The sequence below is a fragment of the Protomyctophum bolini genome (assembly GCF_963924005.1).
Source record: "Protomyctophum bolini genome assembly, chromosome: 3".
Classification (NCBI taxonomy): domain Eukaryota; kingdom Metazoa; phylum Chordata; class Actinopteri; order Myctophiformes; family Myctophidae; genus Protomyctophum; species Protomyctophum bolini.
In genome coordinates, this window is record NC_137864.1 from 20,114,712 (window position 1) to 20,136,262 (window position 21,551).

The 21,551-nt window shown below is 47.5% G+C and overlaps 1 protein-coding gene across 2 annotated transcripts in view; it reads right to left on the bottom strand.

Annotated features, from left to right (window-relative positions):
* dlc1 (DLC1 Rho GTPase activating protein) overlaps positions 1 to 21,551 on the bottom strand; it is a 151,712-nt gene that overhangs the window by 2,414 nt on the left and 127,747 nt on the right. For both annotated transcript variants that reach the window (XM_080760405.1, XM_080760404.1), the window contains exons 9-19: positions 18,979 to 20,457; positions 18,278 to 18,594; positions 15,948 to 16,127; positions 12,278 to 12,437; positions 9,318 to 9,525; positions 7,556 to 7,772; positions 6,181 to 6,295; positions 2,661 to 2,888; positions 1,372 to 1,589; positions 1,086 to 1,259; positions 1 to 766 (exon numbers count right to left, since the gene is read on the bottom strand). The exon at positions 1 to 766 is cut by the window's left edge and continues 2,414 nt beyond it. In XM_080760405.1, coding sequence (XP_080616531.1) covers positions 667 to 766; positions 1,086 to 1,259; positions 1,372 to 1,589; positions 2,661 to 2,888; positions 6,181 to 6,295; positions 7,556 to 7,772; positions 9,318 to 9,525; positions 12,278 to 12,437; positions 15,948 to 16,127; positions 18,278 to 18,594; positions 18,979 to 20,457 — 3,396 coding nt within the window. In that variant the 3' untranslated portion in view covers positions 1 to 666. The remainder of the gene's footprint in view (positions 767 to 1,085; positions 1,260 to 1,371; positions 1,590 to 2,660; positions 2,889 to 6,180; positions 6,296 to 7,555; positions 7,773 to 9,317; positions 9,526 to 12,277; positions 12,438 to 15,947; positions 16,128 to 18,277; positions 18,595 to 18,978; positions 20,458 to 21,551) is intronic.

The window sequence follows — 21,551 nt, forward strand, 5'->3', positions numbered from 1 at the left end:
GTAACAGGAAAAAAATTACATTATGTTTAACACGAAAACATAATTATGCACATGAAACACTATTGTGAATAGTTTCAGAATGCTATACATGTACACACTCTGTTGCAGCTGGACACCTGGAAGCCAGCGTGCATACATACATACTTATATATCAACCACTTATTTTTTCACTTGACACATAATGTGCTTACATGTGCACATAGACACATAGATACTGTAGAGTGCACGCACGCATGCATGCATGTACAGTGTACACACACACACACACACACACACACACACACACACACACACACACACACACACACACACACACACACACACACACACAATCCACTTGCTTCTCAGAAGCAATAGCCTCTGGATATGACAGTTGAACGAAAGTGACATCACGAACTTTGCGCCAGTGCTGGCACTCGTGATTGTTTTTCGGAAATCTTCACTTGTGGGGGAGGGTGGGGGAGGACAATGTCACGTCTTTGTGACACGATCAGAGCATCCGAGATACAGGGTTTTTGTCCTTTTACTCTAGTTATTATTATACATCGGTCTGTCACAACAATATGATACGTCGCTCAACGTGAAACATGAAACGACAGGGTTCAAAGTGTGTATAGTCCCAACAGGCCAACAGGGGGATCAAACCGCTTGTTTGCTGTGCCATCTTTACTTCTCCATTGGCGCTGTGAAAGAGTCCCGTATCCGCACCACCTCCGCAGCACACAGGTGACCATACAGCTTGTTGTACCATTCTGGGAACCGACCCCTGGACAGAGAGAGAGAGAGAGAGAGAGAGAGAGAGAGAGAGAGAGAGCATTCATTATTTGATCTTAAGTCAACAATAACATCCATGCATTATTTATTCATTAGCATTATCTATATTTGTTATTTTCCCTGCCAATTTAGTAGTTATTTCAATTGCCAAGTCTCCTGGATGGATGGAAAAAAACACTAACGGACGGTAAATAAAATACTATTAATTCTGGATTAAGAGACATTAAAGAAAACCGAGATTTTTCGGGTTTGGCATAGATTGGGCTAACCTGCAGTAACGTCAGCCCTCTCAATGGTCCACTACTACTAACCTCTGGTCGGTCCTGGAGATGTGCGTGAGGCGGGACTTGTTGCTGCCGCAGGGCTCGATGAAGTATCGCGAGGTGAGGACGTTGGCGCGCACGCCCAGCAGCGGCGCGCCGCTGTGCTCCACAGAGGTGCACACCAACGCACACGCGCCCTTCGGCAGGTCCGTGAGCCACGTCCTGCATGGAGGAAGGGAGGGAGGAAGCACACAGAAGGAGACGTTAGGTTGAGAGGGAGAGCGTGTGGGGGCAGAGTGAGAGAGAGAAAAGCGTTTGTGTGTTTCCCCGTTACCTGAGCACCACATGGTCCCTGGCGGGGTGTGGGGCCATGGAGTTGCGGACGTACTGGTACACCTCCGTCCTCTCGTCCAGCGTCTCCGCCACCCGGCTCTCCAGCAGGTCCTCGTCCCAGTGGGCCTGCTCGCGCAGCACGCGCGTCAGCACCTCCTCGGGAGCCGCGGGAATCTCCACGGTCACCTTCCACAGCCGCAGGGGAGAGCCGTCATTCACCTGGGGGGAGGGGGAGGGGAGGGTTAGGTGTTTTCTGAAAAAAACGTTGTTTCTATGACTCAGAGGTTCTCAAACTATTTCATGTCAAGGACCCCACAAACTATATGTAATTGGCCACAGACCCACATCTGAAAATATGTTGTTTTCCTATTTGGTTGCATTGAGGAAAAGTAGCGAAAATAGCTGGTCACACACGGCGTCAGGACTTCCTGGTATATTTACGAGTGCAGAGCTGGAGGTTTTCTAATAGGTGTATTTTTCAGCGTGCAGACGATACAGACTCCACTGACTGACGGCTGGCCTTGTTGTGCGACTCAAAATGAAGTGAAGGACACTTGACATGGATCCTTGCAAGGGGCCCCTTCACGCTGGACACAGGAAGTCAGTGGGGGCCTGGGACCAAGGAGGGTGGGGCTGTGCTCTGTGTGTGTGTGTGCGTGCGTGCGTGTGTGTGTGTGTGTGTGTGTGTGTGTGTGTGTGTGTGTGTGTGTGTGTGTGTGTGACAAGCTGATGTCATTTTGGGACAGCGGCCAGTTTGCTGGGTTTGGGAATGAGGAGACATGCAGGGGCCAGTTTCACACGGACGCGTTTCTACACAGGAAATGAACCAACTGCTGTTTTTTCCATGAGATATTCAAGGGAACGGAGTGTGTGAGGTGGAGAGAGAGAGAGAGAGAGAGAGAGAGAGAGAGAGAGAGAGAGAGAGAGAGGGGAATAGAAAGAGAAATGGTGACACTGTTCTACAGACTAATGACAAAATGAACGAGAGAGGACTTCGATCTTCTAGGCAATCTAGGGCTAAAATTAAGCCATCCTTTCTCTAGAAAGCGCCAATGTTCCAATCGGGATCACCGGATAATCAGCAAAGACATGGAGAGCTCCGTAGATTCAGTCATTCAGCTTTTTAGTCAGCCTGTATACAAGAAGTGAACGGCACTGTCTAGGATCATTAAAGAAGGAAAAGCCAAGCCCAGTGTGCTGATATGAAACACATTGAGAAGAGGATAACGAGAGAACCATACGCGTGTCTGTGTGTGCATGTGTGCACACCGAGGCGCCGCCATATCTCACCTTCCTATAGGCCAGCTCTGCGTGCTCGGGGGTGGAGCAGCTGTCGTAGCCCTTGAACTTGTCCTTGGACTCCTTGAGCAGCGCGTCCAGGCTGTCGCGCAGGTATCGGCGGTAGCCCGCCGGCCCCCCCGCCCCCTCCCCGCCGCCGCCGCCCAGCTCCTCCAGACGCAGCGGGAGCAGCGCCTGCTCCACGTAGGAGTTCCTGCAGCGGCTCATCTCCTCTGGGATCTGCAACGGGACCAGAGGACGGGATAAAGTACTTTTCATACCATGCAGTGTTGTTTTTATTTTAGTCATAGTCCTATTGAACAGTTTTCATTTAGTTTTAGTCACCTGGAATGTTTTAGTGTTTAGTCTAGTTTTAGTCAACTAAATATCATACGATTTTAGTCGACTAAATCTACAGTTGATTTAGTCGAACAAAATGTATTTTGGCGGGCCTTGATGCCGTCATAATGATGTTTTTTTTCACTTGCTGAAAATAGCCGATCTACGCTGCGACGCGTTGTGGATCGTGGATCGTCTATTTTCAGCATGCAATTAATTGGATACAATTTTTGTCTAGTTTAGTTTAGTCTAGTTTTTAGCTGTTGACGAAATTGTCAATACATATAGTCTTAGTTTTAGTCATCATAGCCTAGTTTTCATTTAGTTTCCATTTAGTTTTTGTCAGTGAAAAAAGGTAGTCGACGAGCATTTTTCGTCTTAGTTTTACTCGACGAAAACAACACTGATACCAAGGCCCATTATGTACATTATTGTTGTCCCCGCGTATTATATACGCGGAGACACACACACACACACACACACACACACACACACACACACACACACACACACACACACACACACACACACACACACACACACACATATATCTGTGTATTGGAGCGGCTATAGGCGCCGCTCAAAAGATGCGTGGACAACAGCTACAAGCCAAAATGATCCCAGCTGCAACATGATGATGATTATGATGATGTGATATCCAATGGTTCTGTTCCTTTCAGAGGCCACCTCCATCCTGATTAGATTAATAAGGTATTAAGCCTAACGGGAAATGGAACATTAATTTTATTTAAAAACTCAAGACGGCATAATGGGCTGGCGAAAAGGGAAGCACAACACATCCTGTTTTCTTCCCCCTTTTGTTATCATTAACCCTATGCTCTCTCTCTCTCTCTCTCTCTCCCCTTCTTGATATCTTTCTCTCTCTCTTTCTCTCTCTCTCTCTCTCTCTCTCTCTCTCTCTCTCTCTCTCTCTCTCTCTCTCTGTATCGCTCTGTCAGCATTAATTGAGTTTGTGTAGCATTATTGTGCGATAGCAGGCGTAACAGAGACAGGCTATCAGCGTGCGTGATTCCACCAGAAGGAACATAAAAGCTTGCCTTCCATTTTCGCCCATCATCAGGCAAATAGAAATCAAATTACAAGAACAAAGTTATCAGCTAATGTAATTTAATTCAGCTTGATCCTGCTTGTGGTACTACCATATTACAAAAGGTTTGACCAGCTTGTGCTGTTTGCTTATACAGAGCCAATTCAGAGCCAAATGCATGGTGCTGATATCTTTATTGTAAAAAGGTCTATTTTCATTTACCTTTGCTCTCTGTAAACCCCTTCAGAACGCAACCCTTTTTGGTGTTTTTAACCCATTCTGACCTGAGATCAGATTCATACGAGGTTTCCACTGGACACACACTGGTCTGATTAACCCATTCTGACCTGAGATCAGATTCTAAAAATGTCAGTCGTTCTTCGATTCTTCAAAAATAGCAGACCTACAAGCTCGTAGCGCGCCACTCGGTGGCGCGCTATGAGCTTGTAGATCTGCTATTTTTCAATAGCTAAAGCATAACATGATGCTAACACCAAAATTGGTGCCCGGTCAGAATGGGTTAAGCATTATGTTATACTTTAGCTATTGAACAATAGCAGATCTACAAGCTCGTAGCTCGGCATTGAGTGCCACGCTACGAGCTTGAATATCTGCTATTTTTTGAAAAATCATGAAAATGTGGCGCAAATCTTTGAATATATTTTTTCATAAAATCTTTGTTTCTTGGGAGTTCCCTCCCTGAAACAACATATTTGTTGCGGGGGAGGGGGTCGGTGGCCAATTACAGATAATTATGGGGGTCCTCGACATAAAAGTTGAGCACCACTGACATAGAAACATAGGGCTTTTCAGAAAACAGTTCGGCCTCAGTTTCTAAACAGAACATGCATTTTCTGAAGCTTTGTTGTGACTCTAATAAGCTGAGGTGGTGGTGGGAAATTTGGGAATGTGTGCCCTTCGCACCATGGGACCGGGTGCATGGTGGTGGTGTGGTGGGAATGTCTGCCCTATCCCACCATGGGACCGGGTGCATGGTGGTGGTGTGGTGGGAATGTGCCCCCTATCCCACCATGGGACCGGGTGCATGGTGGTGGTGTGGTGGGAATGTGCCCCCTATCCCACCATGGGACCGGGTGCATGGTGGTGTGGTGGGAATGTGCCCCCTATCCCACCATGGGACCGGGTGCATGGTGGTGGTGTGGTGGGAATGTGCCCCCTATCCCACCATGGGACCGGGTGCATGGTGGTGGTGTGGTGGGAATGTGCCCCCTATCCCACCATGGGACCGGGTGCATGGTGGTGGTGTGGTGGGAATGTGCCCCCTATCCCACCATGGGACCGGGTGCATGGTGGTGGTGTGGTGGGAATGTGCCCCCTATCCCACCATGGGACCGGGTGCATGGTGGTGGTGTGGTGGGAACACCATGGGACCGGCAAAGGAGAGCAGAGCCAGGTCAAGTACCAAGGCGTTCAACTGGGGTGTGTGTGTACAGGGAACGATAATCATAGTAAGCAGATTTACCTTATGTAACCATAACATTCCTTTAGCTCAAAGTGACGAGGGTTGAGTGTGAACCCAACGTGTCGTAACCAGAGGAACGAGACTAGAAGTGTGTTTACAGGACAAACACAGTGACGTCTGAGAGGGAACAGAAGATAGCCCTGGACGGGACGTCCTTCGTCTAGCCCATTTAGGCCCCACGTCGACAGTTTTCTGACATACCTATGTTTCTTATATCAGTGGTGATCAATATTTCATGTCAAGGACCCCAGAAATTATCTGTATTTGGCCACGGACCCCCATATGAAAATATGTTGTTCCAGGGACCTCCCCCAGAAGCAAAGATTTGAGTTAAAAACTTTGGCTCTGAAAGATATATTCAAAGATTTGCGCCACATTTATTTCATTTATTTCTTATTTACATGTCGATTTCAGCCCCGACACTTATTTCAGACATGCTCTAGTATGTGAAGAGTCTGCCTGTGCTATTAACTCATTTTGGGGAAGAAAAAAAAAGTTTTTCTCCTCTGGTGAAAAGCTGGAATTTGCGTGATGGCAGGCTCTCAGTCAAATCTGGTCACATATGTAAAGGTGAGGTACAGCCTTATTCAGAAGCCCCCCCCCCCCAGGCCCAGCGTTGGTGTGTGTAGACTGAGTAGACTGAGTAGACTGTGTGTACTGACCTTGAAGAGTTTCCTGCACTCCTGGATCATGTGCGTCAGGCCGTGGGTGGCCGCCAGGTTCTCGTTCAGGTCCCGCTGGTCGGGCTTTCCCAGCGTCTGCTTCCTGTTCATCACCCTTTGACCCGGAAGGAACAGAACACGGGGGGAAGACAAGGCGAGACACACCGAAATGTTAGCTAAAAAGAAAACACCATCCATCATCCAGATAGGTGGTATAGAGGAAGGACATAGGATCAGTAGGGCAGCAGATACATAGGTAGGTAGAGCAGTGGTTCCCAAAGTGGGGTCCGGGCACCCCCCAGGGGTCCTTGAGAGAGTTCCAGGGGTCTCCAGCTAAATGATATTTATAGGAACCAAATGGACACTTATGGGTCTGTAACTCTGAGAGTGTACAAATGGAACCAAACGGACCGTGAGGGTCCATTCATACACTTTTTTTTTTTTATGTATGTAATTTGTTTGTTTTAAAATTATATTACATATTTATTCATATCACAACGAAGTGCTATAAAGTAGCACTCAGGTGGTTAAAAGGAACTTAACTATTATATTACCTAATGTAGAATAATATAATGTAGATTTCTTAATCAGGTAGAAATGTTCATTTTTGACAGTGTTGACGTAACCTCTCTGCTTCCCCTCAACTCCTACTTCTCTTAAACTTTGTCCTGATCACTCCCTCGTCTCTCTACCTACAGCATCCTGCTCTCTCTCTCTCTCTCTCTTTTTTAAATATTATTATCTCTAATGTGACCTTTTTCCTGTTTTGAGAACGTGTGGCACATTGTGTGTTTATGCAAAGCCGTTGCCACTGCGACCACAATGCTCGTGTTGATAGACACAATAAAAGAACTGGGTTGATTAAGGTGAACCGAAAAGAATGGCGCACACATGCCCACCGCGCTTTTATTACTATTCTTGTGAGGACATCGTTATTTTAGCACAGCAATATTGTAGATTGACTCTTTCCAGTGCACATCTAACCCCCCAACCCCTAAACCTAACTTCTAAATGCCTAAACCTAAACCGATTTTACACTTGCTGAAGATAGCCGATCTACAAGCTCACAGCTTGCTATTTTCAGCATGCAACCAAGTGTGAAATTACTTACACTGGATCTTTTGTCCACATTTTTAGCCTAGGTTTTATTCCGACAACGAAATTGTCAATATATATAGCTTTAGTTTTCATGTAGTTTTCGTCAGTGAAAAAAGGGTAGTTGACGAACATTATTTTGTCTTAGTATTAGTCGACCAAACCAACACTGACACACACTTACACGCACACACACACACACGCACACGCACACACACACACACACACACACACACACACACACACACACACACACACACACACACACACACACACACACCTGGGTGAGGAGCTCTCCTTGCGGCGCAGCGTGTTGAGGTGGAAGAGGGAGGGGGCCAGGCACACGGCCAGGTTGGTGGGCGTCATCTGGTTGTCGGCCACGCTGGCCGTCACGTCGCTGAGCAGGCAGAGCAGCGTGCGCAGCGCCTCACGGCTCTCGTCGGGCAGCAGCAGCACGGCTGCGCGCGCAGCCTGCAGACGCAGCTCCTTGGGCATGTCTGCGCATACATGGAGGCGGAGGAAGGAAGAAGGGAGGGGAGGGGGCAAGCTTGTAAATATCTCTAGGATACCCCCACCAGTGTTGTTTGTCTTTGACAGCACAATTCTATTTTTTGTCTAGTCATAGTCTTTGGAACTTCATTTAGTTTTTAGTCATATTTTAGTCACCTGGAATGTTTTTGTTTTTTTTGTCGACTAAATGTCATACGATTTTAGTCGGCTAAATCTACAGTTGATTTAGTCGATTTAGTCGAAATCCTGACAGTTTTCTGAAAAACCTAAAACCTGTGAATGCCGTAGGAAAGCTTGCACCTGGGGGATGAGTGGCTGTCAGATCATGTCTCGACTCTCATAGCATCTTTATCCAGTGAGTCCATCGCTTAAAGTGAGTAAAGAGTGTGGTCGTTCCCTGCCCTGAAGCTGTAATAATGCCCAGCCATAAACTATGATGGGGTGTGGTGCATCATGGGAAGTGAAGTGGCTGTTATGTAAGTGCATACGTGCCGGTGTGTGTGTACGTGTCTGTCGGTGTGTGTGTGTGTGTGTACGTGCTTGTGCTACATGCGGCCAGCTATACCCTTTCTTTCCATGTCGTGTGTGTGCGTGACACTCACTGCGAGTGTGTGTAGTAGCAGTGTTGATTTTCAGAGCACATTTTCATTTTAGCCTCACACAGTCTTTCCAATAGTTTTCATTTAGTTTTAGTCACATTTGAGTCACCTGGAATAATTTAGTGATAGTCCTGTTTTAGTCGACTAAATATCACAAGATTTTAATTCGAGTAAATCTACAGTTGATTTTACACTGATTTTACACTAAATAGTCGATCTACAAGCTCACAACGCGTCGCAGTGTGACGCGTTGTGAGATTGTAGATCAGCTATTTTCAGCATGCAACCAAGTGTAAAATTACTTAAACTGGTCCCTTCCTAAAATTTTAGTCTAGTTTTTATTTGTTGACAAAATTGCCAATATATGTAGTCTCAGTTTTAGTCATCATAGCTTAGTTTTCACTTAGTTTGTCAGTGAAACAAAAGTCATAGTTTCAGTCGAGGAAATAAACACTGGTGTCTATGATTATAGATTCTGCCATCTCAAGTAATATATAAAAAAAGGACTATGAGCTAATATATATATAATATATACAGGAATCGTCTGGATTTACGGTGCCGTCTATAAGATATACCGCATTCATTCCACAGGTATTTCCTGCTCTCATCTTGTTTGTTTTCCTCTCCCGGTTTCACAATCACTCATTACGCCCCGCAGCCCCGCAGGCCAGCATCTACAGCTCCAACACAATGCCCAATGTGTGTGTTCCTCCACTCTTCCTTAAACCGTATCTGATCCAAACATCTTTGGTGTGTTGTTGAGTGTGTGTGTGTGTGTGTGTGTGTGTGTGTGTGTGTGTGTGTGTGTGTGTGAGGTAAAGCAATGGATTCACGACTGAATGGGAGTATATACAACATTTTGTGTTTATACATAGACAAGTACTTAAAGGTGTGTGTGTGTGTGTGTGTGCGTGTGTGTCCCCGTCTCCTTACATTGGTAGATCTGAAGGAAAGTCTCAGACAGTTTGCTGGTGAGGAGGGGCTCCGGCAGGTCCCTGAAGTACTGCTTCAGCATGTCCGCCACGTCGTAAGCCGATTGGCCCTCGTAGTTGACTCCGCCTCCGTCGGCGCCGCACGCCTCGTTCATCTGGCGGAGGGCCTGAATGCGAGACTTCACCCCCGACTTCCTGAAGAGACCCACCTGGACGGAGGGAGAGAGGGAGGGCGACCATTACATCATGCACACATATAGGCACGGAAACTTGGACTCAGCCTCGAGGCTAAAACTCCCTCAACCCTCATTATCACGAAGAACCACCATAATCGATTTAATCTTCCAGGAATATCTTAAACCCATTTAGACCTGAAAACTGATTCTACAAATGTCTTCAAAAAAAAAATCTGAAAAACCCTATGTTTCTATGTCAGTGGTTCTCAAACTATTTAATATTATATGTAATTGACCTCGGACACCAATCTCAAAATATGTTGTTCCAGGGACCCCACCCCCACCCCAGAAGCATAGATGTGGGTTAAAAACATTTGCTGTGAAAGAATATAAATGCAAAGACTTTCAGTTATTTTCACGATTTAAAAATAATTAGCAGACCTACAAGCTCGTAGCGTGGCACTTGGTGCCGCGCTATGAGCTTGTAGATCTGCTATTTTTCAATAGCTAAAGTTTGGATTGGATTCTATACTCAAAGTACACGTACGCACAGACACGCACATATGTGTGTGTGTGTGTGTGTGCGCGCAACACAAGCGGAAGCTCATCTTTTCTATAAAGCTGTGGGGCTTTCACTTGGTTGTAGAGGAATGTTGTTCTGGACTTATCCACCCCTTATAAATCCCAGAGCTTTTAAGTCAATAGAGTTACATCACAACAACACAGACGGTATTTAGTACGGCGCGATCCCACGACACCCAGCAGAACGTCTGTCTCTCTCTGCTGCCTGGTGTGGAGGACTGTGTCAGTGGAGCCTTTTATGGCCCGTTACAAAATGGCAGTGTTCACACCAGGCGTTAAGGAGGAGAGAGAGAGAGAGAGAGAGTAAGGGCCTTTGGCTTGACCAGACAGAATAGTTTCCATGAGCTTTCACCACTTCTTAACAGAGGCTCCTTGTCCAGCTGTGGAGAGAGAGAGAGAGAGAGAGAGAGAGAGAGCCTTCCCTCTCTTTCTCTTGAATATTCTGACGTACGTTAATAGCTATTTATGCCCATTTCTCTCTCTCTCTCTCTTTTGAGGTTCGGTAGGTTCATTCTATTAAATTAGTTCTATCTTAATTTCTATGTATATGCACACACATTACGCACACAGGCAGGCAAGTGCACACGCAAGAGCAAGCACAAGCACACGCACACGCACACACACACGCACACACACACACACACACACACACACACACACACACACACACACACACACACACACACACACACACACACACACACACACACACACACACACACACACACACACACACACACACACACACACACCCTTGGAACTGTCTCTTTGTATTAAACAGACTGACACAGGTGACTAAACAGCTGGAAATTCTGACTCCACAGGCCTGCTCTTGCGTGTATGTGTGTGTGTGTGTGTGCGGCGCGCATGTGTGTGTGCGCGCTTGTGTGAGAGTGAGTGAGAGAGAGAGAAAGAGAGAGAGAGACCTCTGACTTACACAGCATGTGTGCCCTCAGTCAACACACTAAATTGAGTGTCCGTGGCCGAACACACATTATGTGTGCCAGAGGGCAAGAGAATGGAAGAGATAGAGGGACATGATCGTGTGTACACGCACACACGCACACGCACACACACACACACACACACACACACACACACACAGTGCTACGGGTGACGATGGCGCCTTTCTCTGTCTCACGGCACTCTTGTTATGCAACAGAGCATGATAAAAAACAGAATGTGAATGTCTTAAAATACAGATCTTACATAAGCAAAGAACATTTCCCAGCATGTGTAGCATGGAGGCTATAGGTCTGTCACCATTACACATATATAAGTTGACCATTAATCCTCACCAAATAATTGCGAATTATTTTGCATTGAATGTTGAAACGTTACAATTTGTATTTCTGTGTTTTTAAATATGCAAGATAGCAGAAAAGACGAATGGAGCCCCCACCCCCCCAAACAAAACACCAAATAGATCTATTTTGTATTGCATCTCACCTGGTCTAAACACTGATTGCTCTCACCTGGTCTAAACACTGATTGATATCACCTGGTCTAAACACTGATTGACATCATCTGGTCTAAACACTGATTGATATCACCTGGTCTAAACACTGATTGACATCATCTGGTCTAAACACTGATTGATATCACCTGGTCTAAACACTGATTGACATCATCTGGTCTAAACACTGATTGATATCACCTGGTCTAAACACTGATTGATATCACCTGGTCTAAACACCGATTGATATCACCTGGTCTAAACACTGATTGATATCACCTGGTCTAAACACTGATTGACATCATCTGGTCTAAACACTGATTGATATCACCTGGTCTAAACACTGATTGACATCATCTGGTCTAAACACTGATTGATATCACCTGGTCTAAACACCGATTGATATCACCTGGTCTAAACACTGATTGATATCACCTGGTCTAAACACTGATTGATATCACCTGGTCTAAACACTGATTGATATCACCTGGTCTAAACACTGATTGACATCATCTGGTCTAAACACTGATTGATATCACCTGGTCTAAACACTGATTGATATCACCTGGTCTAAACACTGATTGCTCTCACCTGGTCTAAACACTGATTGATATCACCTGGTCTAAACACTGATTGATATCACCTGGTCTAAACACTGATTGATATCACCTGGTCTAAACACTGATTGATATCACCTGGTCTAAACACTGATTGCTCTCACCTGGTCTAAACACTGGTTGCTCTCACCTGGTCTAAACACTGATTGCGTAGGTATCTCATGGCCTGCTGGATGCCCTGGGGGAGGGGCTGACCCGTCCGCTGGACGTTGACTTGCAGTGGCACACCGAACACATTCCTGTCTTTGTAGTCTCGCACCTTGATCCGCTTCATAAACTTTGGCACAGCCCTGCAAGACACACACACACACACACACACACACACACACACACACACAGATTATTAAGTGCTGTACTGAACATTAAGTAATGTTTTTCACACACAGCATTCGGTACATAATTAAACATTTTCCAAGCCGACGCGTCCTCCTCCTCATACAGGAACACACATGCCTCAGCCAGTCAACAGGACTGCCCTGCCTCACTGTATTCATGAGAAAGAACGCTGCTGTGTTGTTATGCAACTCACTGTGGCTGCGCTCACTGGAAAAAGGATGTCAGATGCTAAAGTAAAAGGATTGTTATAAAGCCAGAGAAACCCTTCGTAGCGGGCGGCATACATCTGACACATAACGTTATGAAAATACTCCAAAGTACAGCTTCCATTTCTGTTTCCTTATTTTTAGGCTACCGCCGATAATGGAAATTCATGGCCGATACCGATGTTTCAAATATTTGTGCTAGGGAAACAAATAACTTGTCATTATAAGAAATAACTGTTCAGAATCTGCAGCATGGTAGACTACAGATAAACAGACCAACATAACAATATTGATGCGTAGCAACAACAGATAAATATCGGCAAAATGCCATCGGTTAAAGTCTGCTTCATTTGCCGTTACCGATATTGACCAATAACGGCAGATATCGGCAGATACCAACAGGTGGCCCTAATTACTCTCTCTCCTAGTTCAAACCCAAACAAACACAAACGATACAGTTATACTTTAGGGATGTTATACTTTAGCTATTGAAAAATTGCAGATCTACAATCTCAGAGCTTGTAGATCTGCTATTTCTGAAAAATCAAGAAAATGTTGCGCAAATGTTTGAATATATATTCTTTCAGAGCGAACGTTTTTAACTCAAATCATTGCTTCTGGGGGGGGGTCCCTGGAACAACATATTTTCAGATGGACGTTGGCGGTCAAATACATTGACATGAAATAGTTTGAGCACCACTAACATAGAAATCGCAGTTTTTCTGAAAACTGTCAGGATTTAGAAGACATTTGTAGAATCGACCTCATGTGTAAACGTGACTGAGTGGACGGATTGAGTTGAGTCTCACGACAGCAACATGTACAATTCATAATGATGAATGAATAAAGACACTTCCTGGGCAGCAGAAGTTTGACTCCAAGTTTACGAGAGGGGTGGATGAACAGAGGGGGAGACGACAATAGGAAGGAGGGAGGGGGGGGTCCGGAATGTTAATTTAACTGTTGGATAGGCCCTTACGACTCCATTTTTACACTCAGAGTCAAATTAGCACACCTGGATTCTAGGTGTGTTTAGGAGAGAAACAATGGATCGCTATGGAACAAATGGAATGAAAAGGACGGAGGAACGTTACTAAATCTCAGACTGGGATCTTTGAACATGTGCAGGCCTCCAGCGCTGGTAAACAAGTGGCCTCTGTCTTTCAGAGAGCTGTCATAATCATAAGACAAAGTCATAACTCCTTTTCCAGCCCGAGGCCTGGTAAGGAGGAAAAAATGTATACATGCTTAAGCTTCATTTATAAATGGAAAGAAAATAGCTGATCTAGTACAAACTACACAAGTTATATCATGATGCGTTGTGAGCTTGAACTAAGTACACATTTACTTTAAAGGGAAATGCTGAATTCCTTTCCTGACTCCGCAATTTTCAGTTCGTAAAAAAAAAGAAAACAGGAAGGGAATAAGAGACTAGACGAGAACCGAGGAATGCGGAACAGGAGACTGCGGACAATGCGGTTTGTAACACGCGGGTCCTAACACCACGGAGAGGAATTAGGGGCATGTCGAGTGACATTGGGCAGACGCTCAAGAGGCCGGGGCAATAATAGCATGAGGCCTGTATTCAAGAGGAATACATGGAGGGGATAAATGGTGCTTGAGGAAAGGATAATTGTTGAGGGGAGATCTTTCCAACCGCTCAGCTCTTGTTCTAACACTGTGTGTGTGAAACTGTGAACGTTGGCTCTGATTGCCCTGTTGGGGAGAAAAGACAATGTACACCCTCCTCTTTCCCATGCAGCAATTACTGGCCTGGGAAAAGAATGTTTGAAACCCAACTCCTCCAGGCAGCCGTCAGCGAGGTGGACTAAACACTACACAATGACCTGCAGATGGACGGAGAAGACGGGAGCCGTACGGAGTGGGTTGATTTAGTCGACTATAACTGAGACGAAAAATGTTCGTCGACTACCTTTTTTTTTACTAACGAAAACTAAATGGAAACTAAATGAAAACTAAACTATGATGACTAAAACTGAGACCAAATATATTGACAATTTCGTCAGCAGATAAAAACTAGACCAAAATGTTAGGAAGGGACTAGTGGACAATAGATCCAGTATAAGTCATTTTACAATTAGTTGCATGCTGAAAATAGCCGATCTATACAAGCTCACAATGCGTCACGCTGCGCCGCGTTGTGAGCTTGTAGATTGGCTATTTTCAGCAAGTGTAAAAACACTACGACGGCATCAAGGCCCCCCAAAATACATTTTTGTCTAAAATCTTAGGTGACTAAAATGTGACAAAACATAAATGAACACTATTCAATGACTATGACTAAAACACAAATCAAAATTTGCTGCCAAAAACAACACTGGCGTGTCTGTCATCTCATGAACATATACCAGTGGTTTTCAACCTTTTTCTTGTCAAGGTCCATTATTTCTTGGGAATTTGAGCCACGGAACCACCATTTGATGACATGTTAGCCTTGCAGACCCAACTTTTCCCACTTTTCTTCACATCCTCTAATTGTGTAGACTATACGTTTAACAATAATGTAACTCTTGAGAGCGTAAAATGAAACTAAATGGACCCATACAGGTCCATTTGGTTTCATTTTACACTCTCAAGAGTTAATTAATGATTTATAAAGGTCTATTTGGTTACCTATTCACATCATTTAGCTGCATGGGGACCACCTGGAACATCCGCCTCAAGGGCCACTGCTGGTCCCCGGACCACTGGTTGAAAACCACTGGCGTATATATACACATGATTGACACTGCATTGTGTGATGATACAAGGATAAACTTGCAAAGTCTTCATGGTGGCCAAGAATTAAGAAAGGATTCCATTGTTCTCATTCACTCATAGCTACAATGACATACTCTTGCCACACAGGTGTCAATAATTAACGGACTGGAATACTAAAATACATTATACAATGTTTCTTCCTGTTTACAGTACAAATTCTACACGCCTGCTCTCTCCACGTCAGCGGTGTAATAGATAACTCGAAAAGTCATGAAGCCATGTTTGTTAGTGGTAGAGTGTGCTTCAACCAGGTCTACTCACCAGCTGAAGCCATGTTTGTTAGTGGTAGAGTGTGCTTCAACCAGGTCTACTCACCAGCTGAAGCCATGTTTGTTAGTGGTACAGTGTGCTTCAACCAGGTCTACTCACCAGCTGAAGCCATGTTTGTTAGTGGTAGAGTGTGCTTCAACCAGGTCTACTCACCAGCTGAAGCCATGTTTGTTAGTGGTAGAGTGTGCTTCAACCAGGTCTACTCACCAGCTGAAGCCATGTTTGTTGGTGGGCGTGTGCTTCTCGAGCAGGGCAGTGAGCTGCAGTAAGGACAGCTTCTGGAGCAGGTTCATCTGGAGCACCGACTGGCAGCCGATCTGGAGCTGGGCCGAGGCCACGCTGGGCCGATGGGAGCTCTGGAAGCTGGGCCAGCGGAGCTTCTGAGGCCTGTAGGGCCCAGGACCATAAGAGAGCAACATTAACCTGAGGCCTGTAGGGCCCAGGACCATAAGACAACATTAACCTGAGGCCTGTAGAGGGCCAGGACCATAAGACAACATTAACCTGAGGCCTGTAGAGGGCCAGGACCATAAGACAACATTAACCTGAGGCCTCTAGAGGCCAAGGACCATAAGAGAGCAACATTAACCTGAGGCCTGTAGAGGGCCAGGACCATAAGACAACATTAACCTGAGGCCTGTAGAGGCCAAGGATCATAAGAGAGCAACATTAACCTGAGGCCTGTAGAGGGCCAGGACCATAAGACAACATTAACCTGAGGCCTGTAGAGGGCCAGGACCATAAGACAACATTAACCTGAGGCCTGTAGAGGGCCAGGACCATAAGACAACATTAACCTGAGGCCTGTAGAGGGCCAGGACCATAAGACAACATTAACCTGAGGCCTGTAGAGGGCCAGGACCATAAGACAACATTAACCTGAGGCCTGTAGAGGGCCAGGACCATAAGACAACATTAACCTGAGGCCTGTAGAGGGCCAGGACCATAAGAGAGCAACATTAACCTGAGGCCTGTAGAGGCCAGGACCATAAGAGAGCAACATTGACCTGAGGCCTGTAGAGGCCAAGGATCATAAGAGAGCAACATTAACCTGAGGCCTGTAGAGGGCCAGGACCATAAGACAACATTAACCTGAGGCCTCTAGAGGCCAGGACCATAAGAGAGCAACATTAACCTGAGGCCTCTAGAGGCCAAGGACCATAAGACAACATTAACCTGAGGCCTCTAGAGGCCAGGACCATAAGAGACCCATTGACACCTTAAAAAGAAAATACTTTCTATGTCAGTGGTTCTCAAACTATCTCATGTCGAGGAGCCCCAATATATAGCCTATATTTGGCAAAATATATATATATATATTGCTCAGACACATGACGCAAATCCTCCCCTCCATTCATTGTCACTTTGTGTTAGGACAAAAATATACACTATAGCTGAATACAGGAGGGGCTAGAGAGCGCCCCTAGAAAAATGCCCTTGTTCCGTTCCCTACGTCAGCCATGATCTACTCTACGCACGGCCATATATCTGTGTACACGGTCCCAGACAAAAGGCCCCCTGGTTGGCATGCCCGCCCTGCCTGTCAGGAGCAATTTAAGCACTTTATTACTTTGTACTAATTTCCTTCGCTTGGACACCTGAGGCATCCCCCTCTTCCCGAGTGCTCAGTGATCATATTTTGGGATTAGAGGGATTTATGTATGCACGTATCACTCAACAAACAGCTTGCCAATGGGCAGTTGAATTCCCCGTAATTCCCTCCCTCTCCAATGGAAATCCCGTCTGTGGGATTCCTGAGAGAATGGCAACAGTCTCCATAGAGACCAGGGAGCATTCCAGAGTGCACAGAAAGATTATGTAAGGATAGTGGTCTCAACGTGGTCTCAACGTGTCCCCCCTGTTTATCGCTCAGTGTCTTTAGGACTTTGAACGGAAGACTTATTCTCTCTCTGGTATTTCTTTCACTCTCTCTATTGCACTCTGATTTGTCTTCCTTTTCCCTCCCTGGCCCTTTGTCCCCCCCGGGCCATTCAGGCTCTGATGTACAGCCTGGCAGAGCCTGAGAGACTAGAAGAAGCTTCAGGTAGTTGTTAGGGAACACTGGACCATTTGGCACTTGTCCTATACGATCATTAAACTTTGCCACTTGATTTTCCACTCAATTTGCCTTATGCATGCACATACCCTCTAGTAGATGTTATGCATGCACAGACCCTCTATTAGATCTTATGCATGCACAGACCCTCTAGTAGATCTTATGCATGCACAGACCCTCTAGTAGATCTTATGCATGCACAGACCCTCTAGTAGATCTTATGCATGCACAGACCCTCTAGTAGATCTTATGCATGCACAGACCCTCTAGTAGATCTTATGCATGTACATACCCTCTAGTAGATCTTATGCATGCACATACCCTCTAGTAGATCTTATGCATGCACAGACCCTCTAGTAGATCTTATGCATGCACATACCCTCTAGTAGACTAGGATCACGGCACTACATTCCCTCCTACTGACCTGTTGGTGCGGGTCAGAGTCTCTCCTCTAGATCTAAATACATTCCCTCCTACTGACCTGTTGGTGCGGGTGAGAGACGCTCCCACCCCGGAGTCTCTCCTCTCCCTCATGCCGGCGTCGTGGGCCTCCTCGTCGCCCAGCGGGTTCCCCGTGCTGTCCTGGTCGTCGCTGCAGCCGTTCTCCTCCGTCTCCTCCTCCAGCCTGTTCTGCAGCGGCGAGGACGGACACGGCGAGGCCGAGTCCAGCGCAGAGTCCGAGTCGCATTCCTCCTCCTCCTCGTCTTCCTCGTCCTCCTCCTCCTCCTCGTCCTGGCGGGCCACGGCCGCCGACCAGGCGTTGACGAAGCGCTGCATGCCGCTGACGTGCTGGAGCACCTGGTGGTCACAGTGTTGATTTGGACAGAACATTTAGTTTGTTTTAGTCGTAGTCTCTTGAATAGTTTTCATTTTTAGTCGCCTGGAATGTTTTTAGTGTTAGTCTAAAAAGTATTTTGGCAAGCCTTTTACACTGTAAAATGACTTGAGGGCCTTGCAAACGGGGAGCGATAAAACGCGCCTATAGTTCATTTTCAATGAGACCTGCGTTTTTGCTCGGAGAAGTCACGGTACGACAACGCAAGAGTATGCACGTTTGCAAGGCCCTTTATACTGGATCTCTTGTCCACTTGTCCCTTCCTAACATGTTAGTCTAATAGGCTAAATAGGCTTTAGGCTAAACACTTTTTGTCATCGTATTAGTCGACGCAATCAACACTGTACCTGGTCCAGCTTGTGCTCCTCGTCCTCCTCGTCCTCCCGCTCGGCGTGCGGCACGTTGTCGTAGAAGCTGAGCCGGCTGTCGGCGGAGCCCACCGAGCAGCGGCGCTGTCTCCTGCTCTGCCGTCCCGCCCCCCTGAGGACCACCGAGTTCCCGTTGTTCTCGTTGTTCCCGTCCTGCAGGGCTTTGGGGAACGTCCCGGGCTTGTGGCCCTCCGGCAGGTAGAAAAAGATCACGCCATCCTCCTCCTCCTCATCCTCCTCCTCCTCCTCCACCACCTGTCTGTTGGCGTTTCGGGCGTTGTTTCCGTGGTGGTTGTTCCTGCGGTTCTGCTCGTCCACCGCGGTCCTGCCGCTGGTGGTTACGGCCGGCGGGGCGGCCTTGGGTTCGGGCGTGTTGGCCGGGCGTGGCGGCTGGTTGGACGAGGCCTGCTGCTGAGCGCCGGAGGAGAAGGGGTCGAAGCCCTCCAGGTACATGCCTCCTCTCTTGGTGGAGCCGGCGGCCGTGCTGTGGCTGCGGGCGCGCGTCACGGGGCTCGGCGTGCTCACGGCGCTGCCGGCGCTGCTGGCCTCCGACTGGCTGCTGCCCGTGCTGCCGCTGCTGGTCTGCGTGGAGTAGGAGACGGAGCGGTTGCGGTTCAGCGTCATGGTCTGGCCGGGGTGGTTCCGGTTCTGGTGGTTGAGGTTGTGGTCGACGGCGATGCTGGCGATGTCCACGCAGTTGAGCTGCCGCAGCTTGTTGTCGTCCAGGCCCTCCTTGATGACCGGCCCGCTGATCTCCAGCTTGCCGCCGCCGGTGATGCTGGGCTTCTTCTTCCTCTTGGTGGAGGCGCCGCTGCTCCACAGGTTCAGGCTCTCCATCCTCTTGAGGAAGCTTTTCGCCCGCGATCGTGTGCTCTTGCCGCCGTCGCCGAACCCTCGCTCCATTAAGCACGCTCCGCCCCCCACCATCCCCGCCTTCACGTCGAAGGTGAACTGTCCGAGTGCGTGTGTCTCCAGGGGCGAGGGGGGCAGCCCGTCGGACAGGGAGTCCTCGATGGCACAGCCCCCCCCGGACCCGCCGGTGCCCGAGGACGAACAGATGCTGGCCACGGAGCTGGCACGTGTGGCGCCGCCACCTCCGGCGGCGGGCGTGAGAGCCTGGGTGGCGTGCGTGAGGGCACCGCCACCGCTGGCGTGCTGGTTGTGATTCTTCTCCTCCCTCCCTGCTCCACTTCCGCCGCTGTGGATGGAGCCCACCTCCGGCTGCTCGCTCAGATCGCTCAGCACGCTCTCCGAGCTGTGGCCCTCGCGGAGGGTGAGAGGCGCGCCCGTCGTAGAGGCCTGGTCCTGGAGGAACGAGGCCCCACCGCCGCCCCCCGCCGCCGGCAGCGAGGAGGAGAACACCTCCAGCTCCTCCAGGCGGGACCAGCGCTTGCTGTCCCTCTGGAACGTCCATCGGCCGCTGATGGCGCACGGCTCGTCCTCGTCCGAGTCCTCGCTCTGCGGAGGAGAGAACAGGTGGGTAAGATGGTGGATAGAGCAGTGGTTCTCAAACGTTTTCATGTCAAGGAAAACCCCAAATTTACATTTATTAGACCCCCATTTGAAAAAGATATGCCAGGGTGGCACCCCCATAAGAGAATAACTCTAGCAGTGATTCTCAGCCATTTTAATTTCAAGGACCCCCCAGTTTGACATGCATGCGTCTACAGGCCCCCATTGAATGGCATTTCTATCTCTGGGACCCCAATTTACACTCTCAGAGTTACAGACCCATAAGGGTCCATTTGGTTCCAAACTATCATTTTAGCTGGGGACCCCCTGGAACTCCCTCAAGGACCCCTGGGGGTCCCCGGGACGCCACTTTGGGAACCACAGGTATAGAGAGCAATAGAGGAAACATTTTACAGTTTTCCATCGACTTTTTGCCATTCTTAACCAAATTTGAGTTCTAGATTTGTGTTCTAAAATGTTATAATCATCGTCAGAAATGTCACCGTTTTCCAAACGATTTATATTATTAAGCTCTTTGTGGCAAAATAAATCCTGCCATTCATTAAAAAGCATGAAGTCATTTGTGGTGTTTGATGGAAACACAGTCAGCGTGGGCTAGTGGTTGAGCTGACCATATGAAGAGTCATCCTGACTGTCTGGACAATACTAACAGACTGTGAATAGTTAACCACACTGACCCTAGCCTCTCTATTCTGGGCATGACATAATTAGGCAAACATTAGTCAAAGATCACACCCATGTGAAGTGAGGGGCGCTCTTATTTGTGTAGGACAAAAATAGCCAATTTGCTCGTCCACATAGGACTTAATTCTCCATTCATTGTCAATGGGTTTGTGTGAGACGAAGATCTACACTAATAGCTGAATATAGGCTAATTCAACCACTGAACACAGGGCTACAGCCCTGTGGTACCCCAGTCAGGGGGAATCAGGAGGGACCATGGCTACAGCCCTGTGGTACGCCAGTCAGGGGGAATCAGGAGGGACCATGGCTAGAGCCCTGTGGCACCCCAGTCAGGGGGAATAAGGAGGGACCATGGCTACAGCCCTGTGGTACGCCAGTCAGGGGGAATCAGGAGG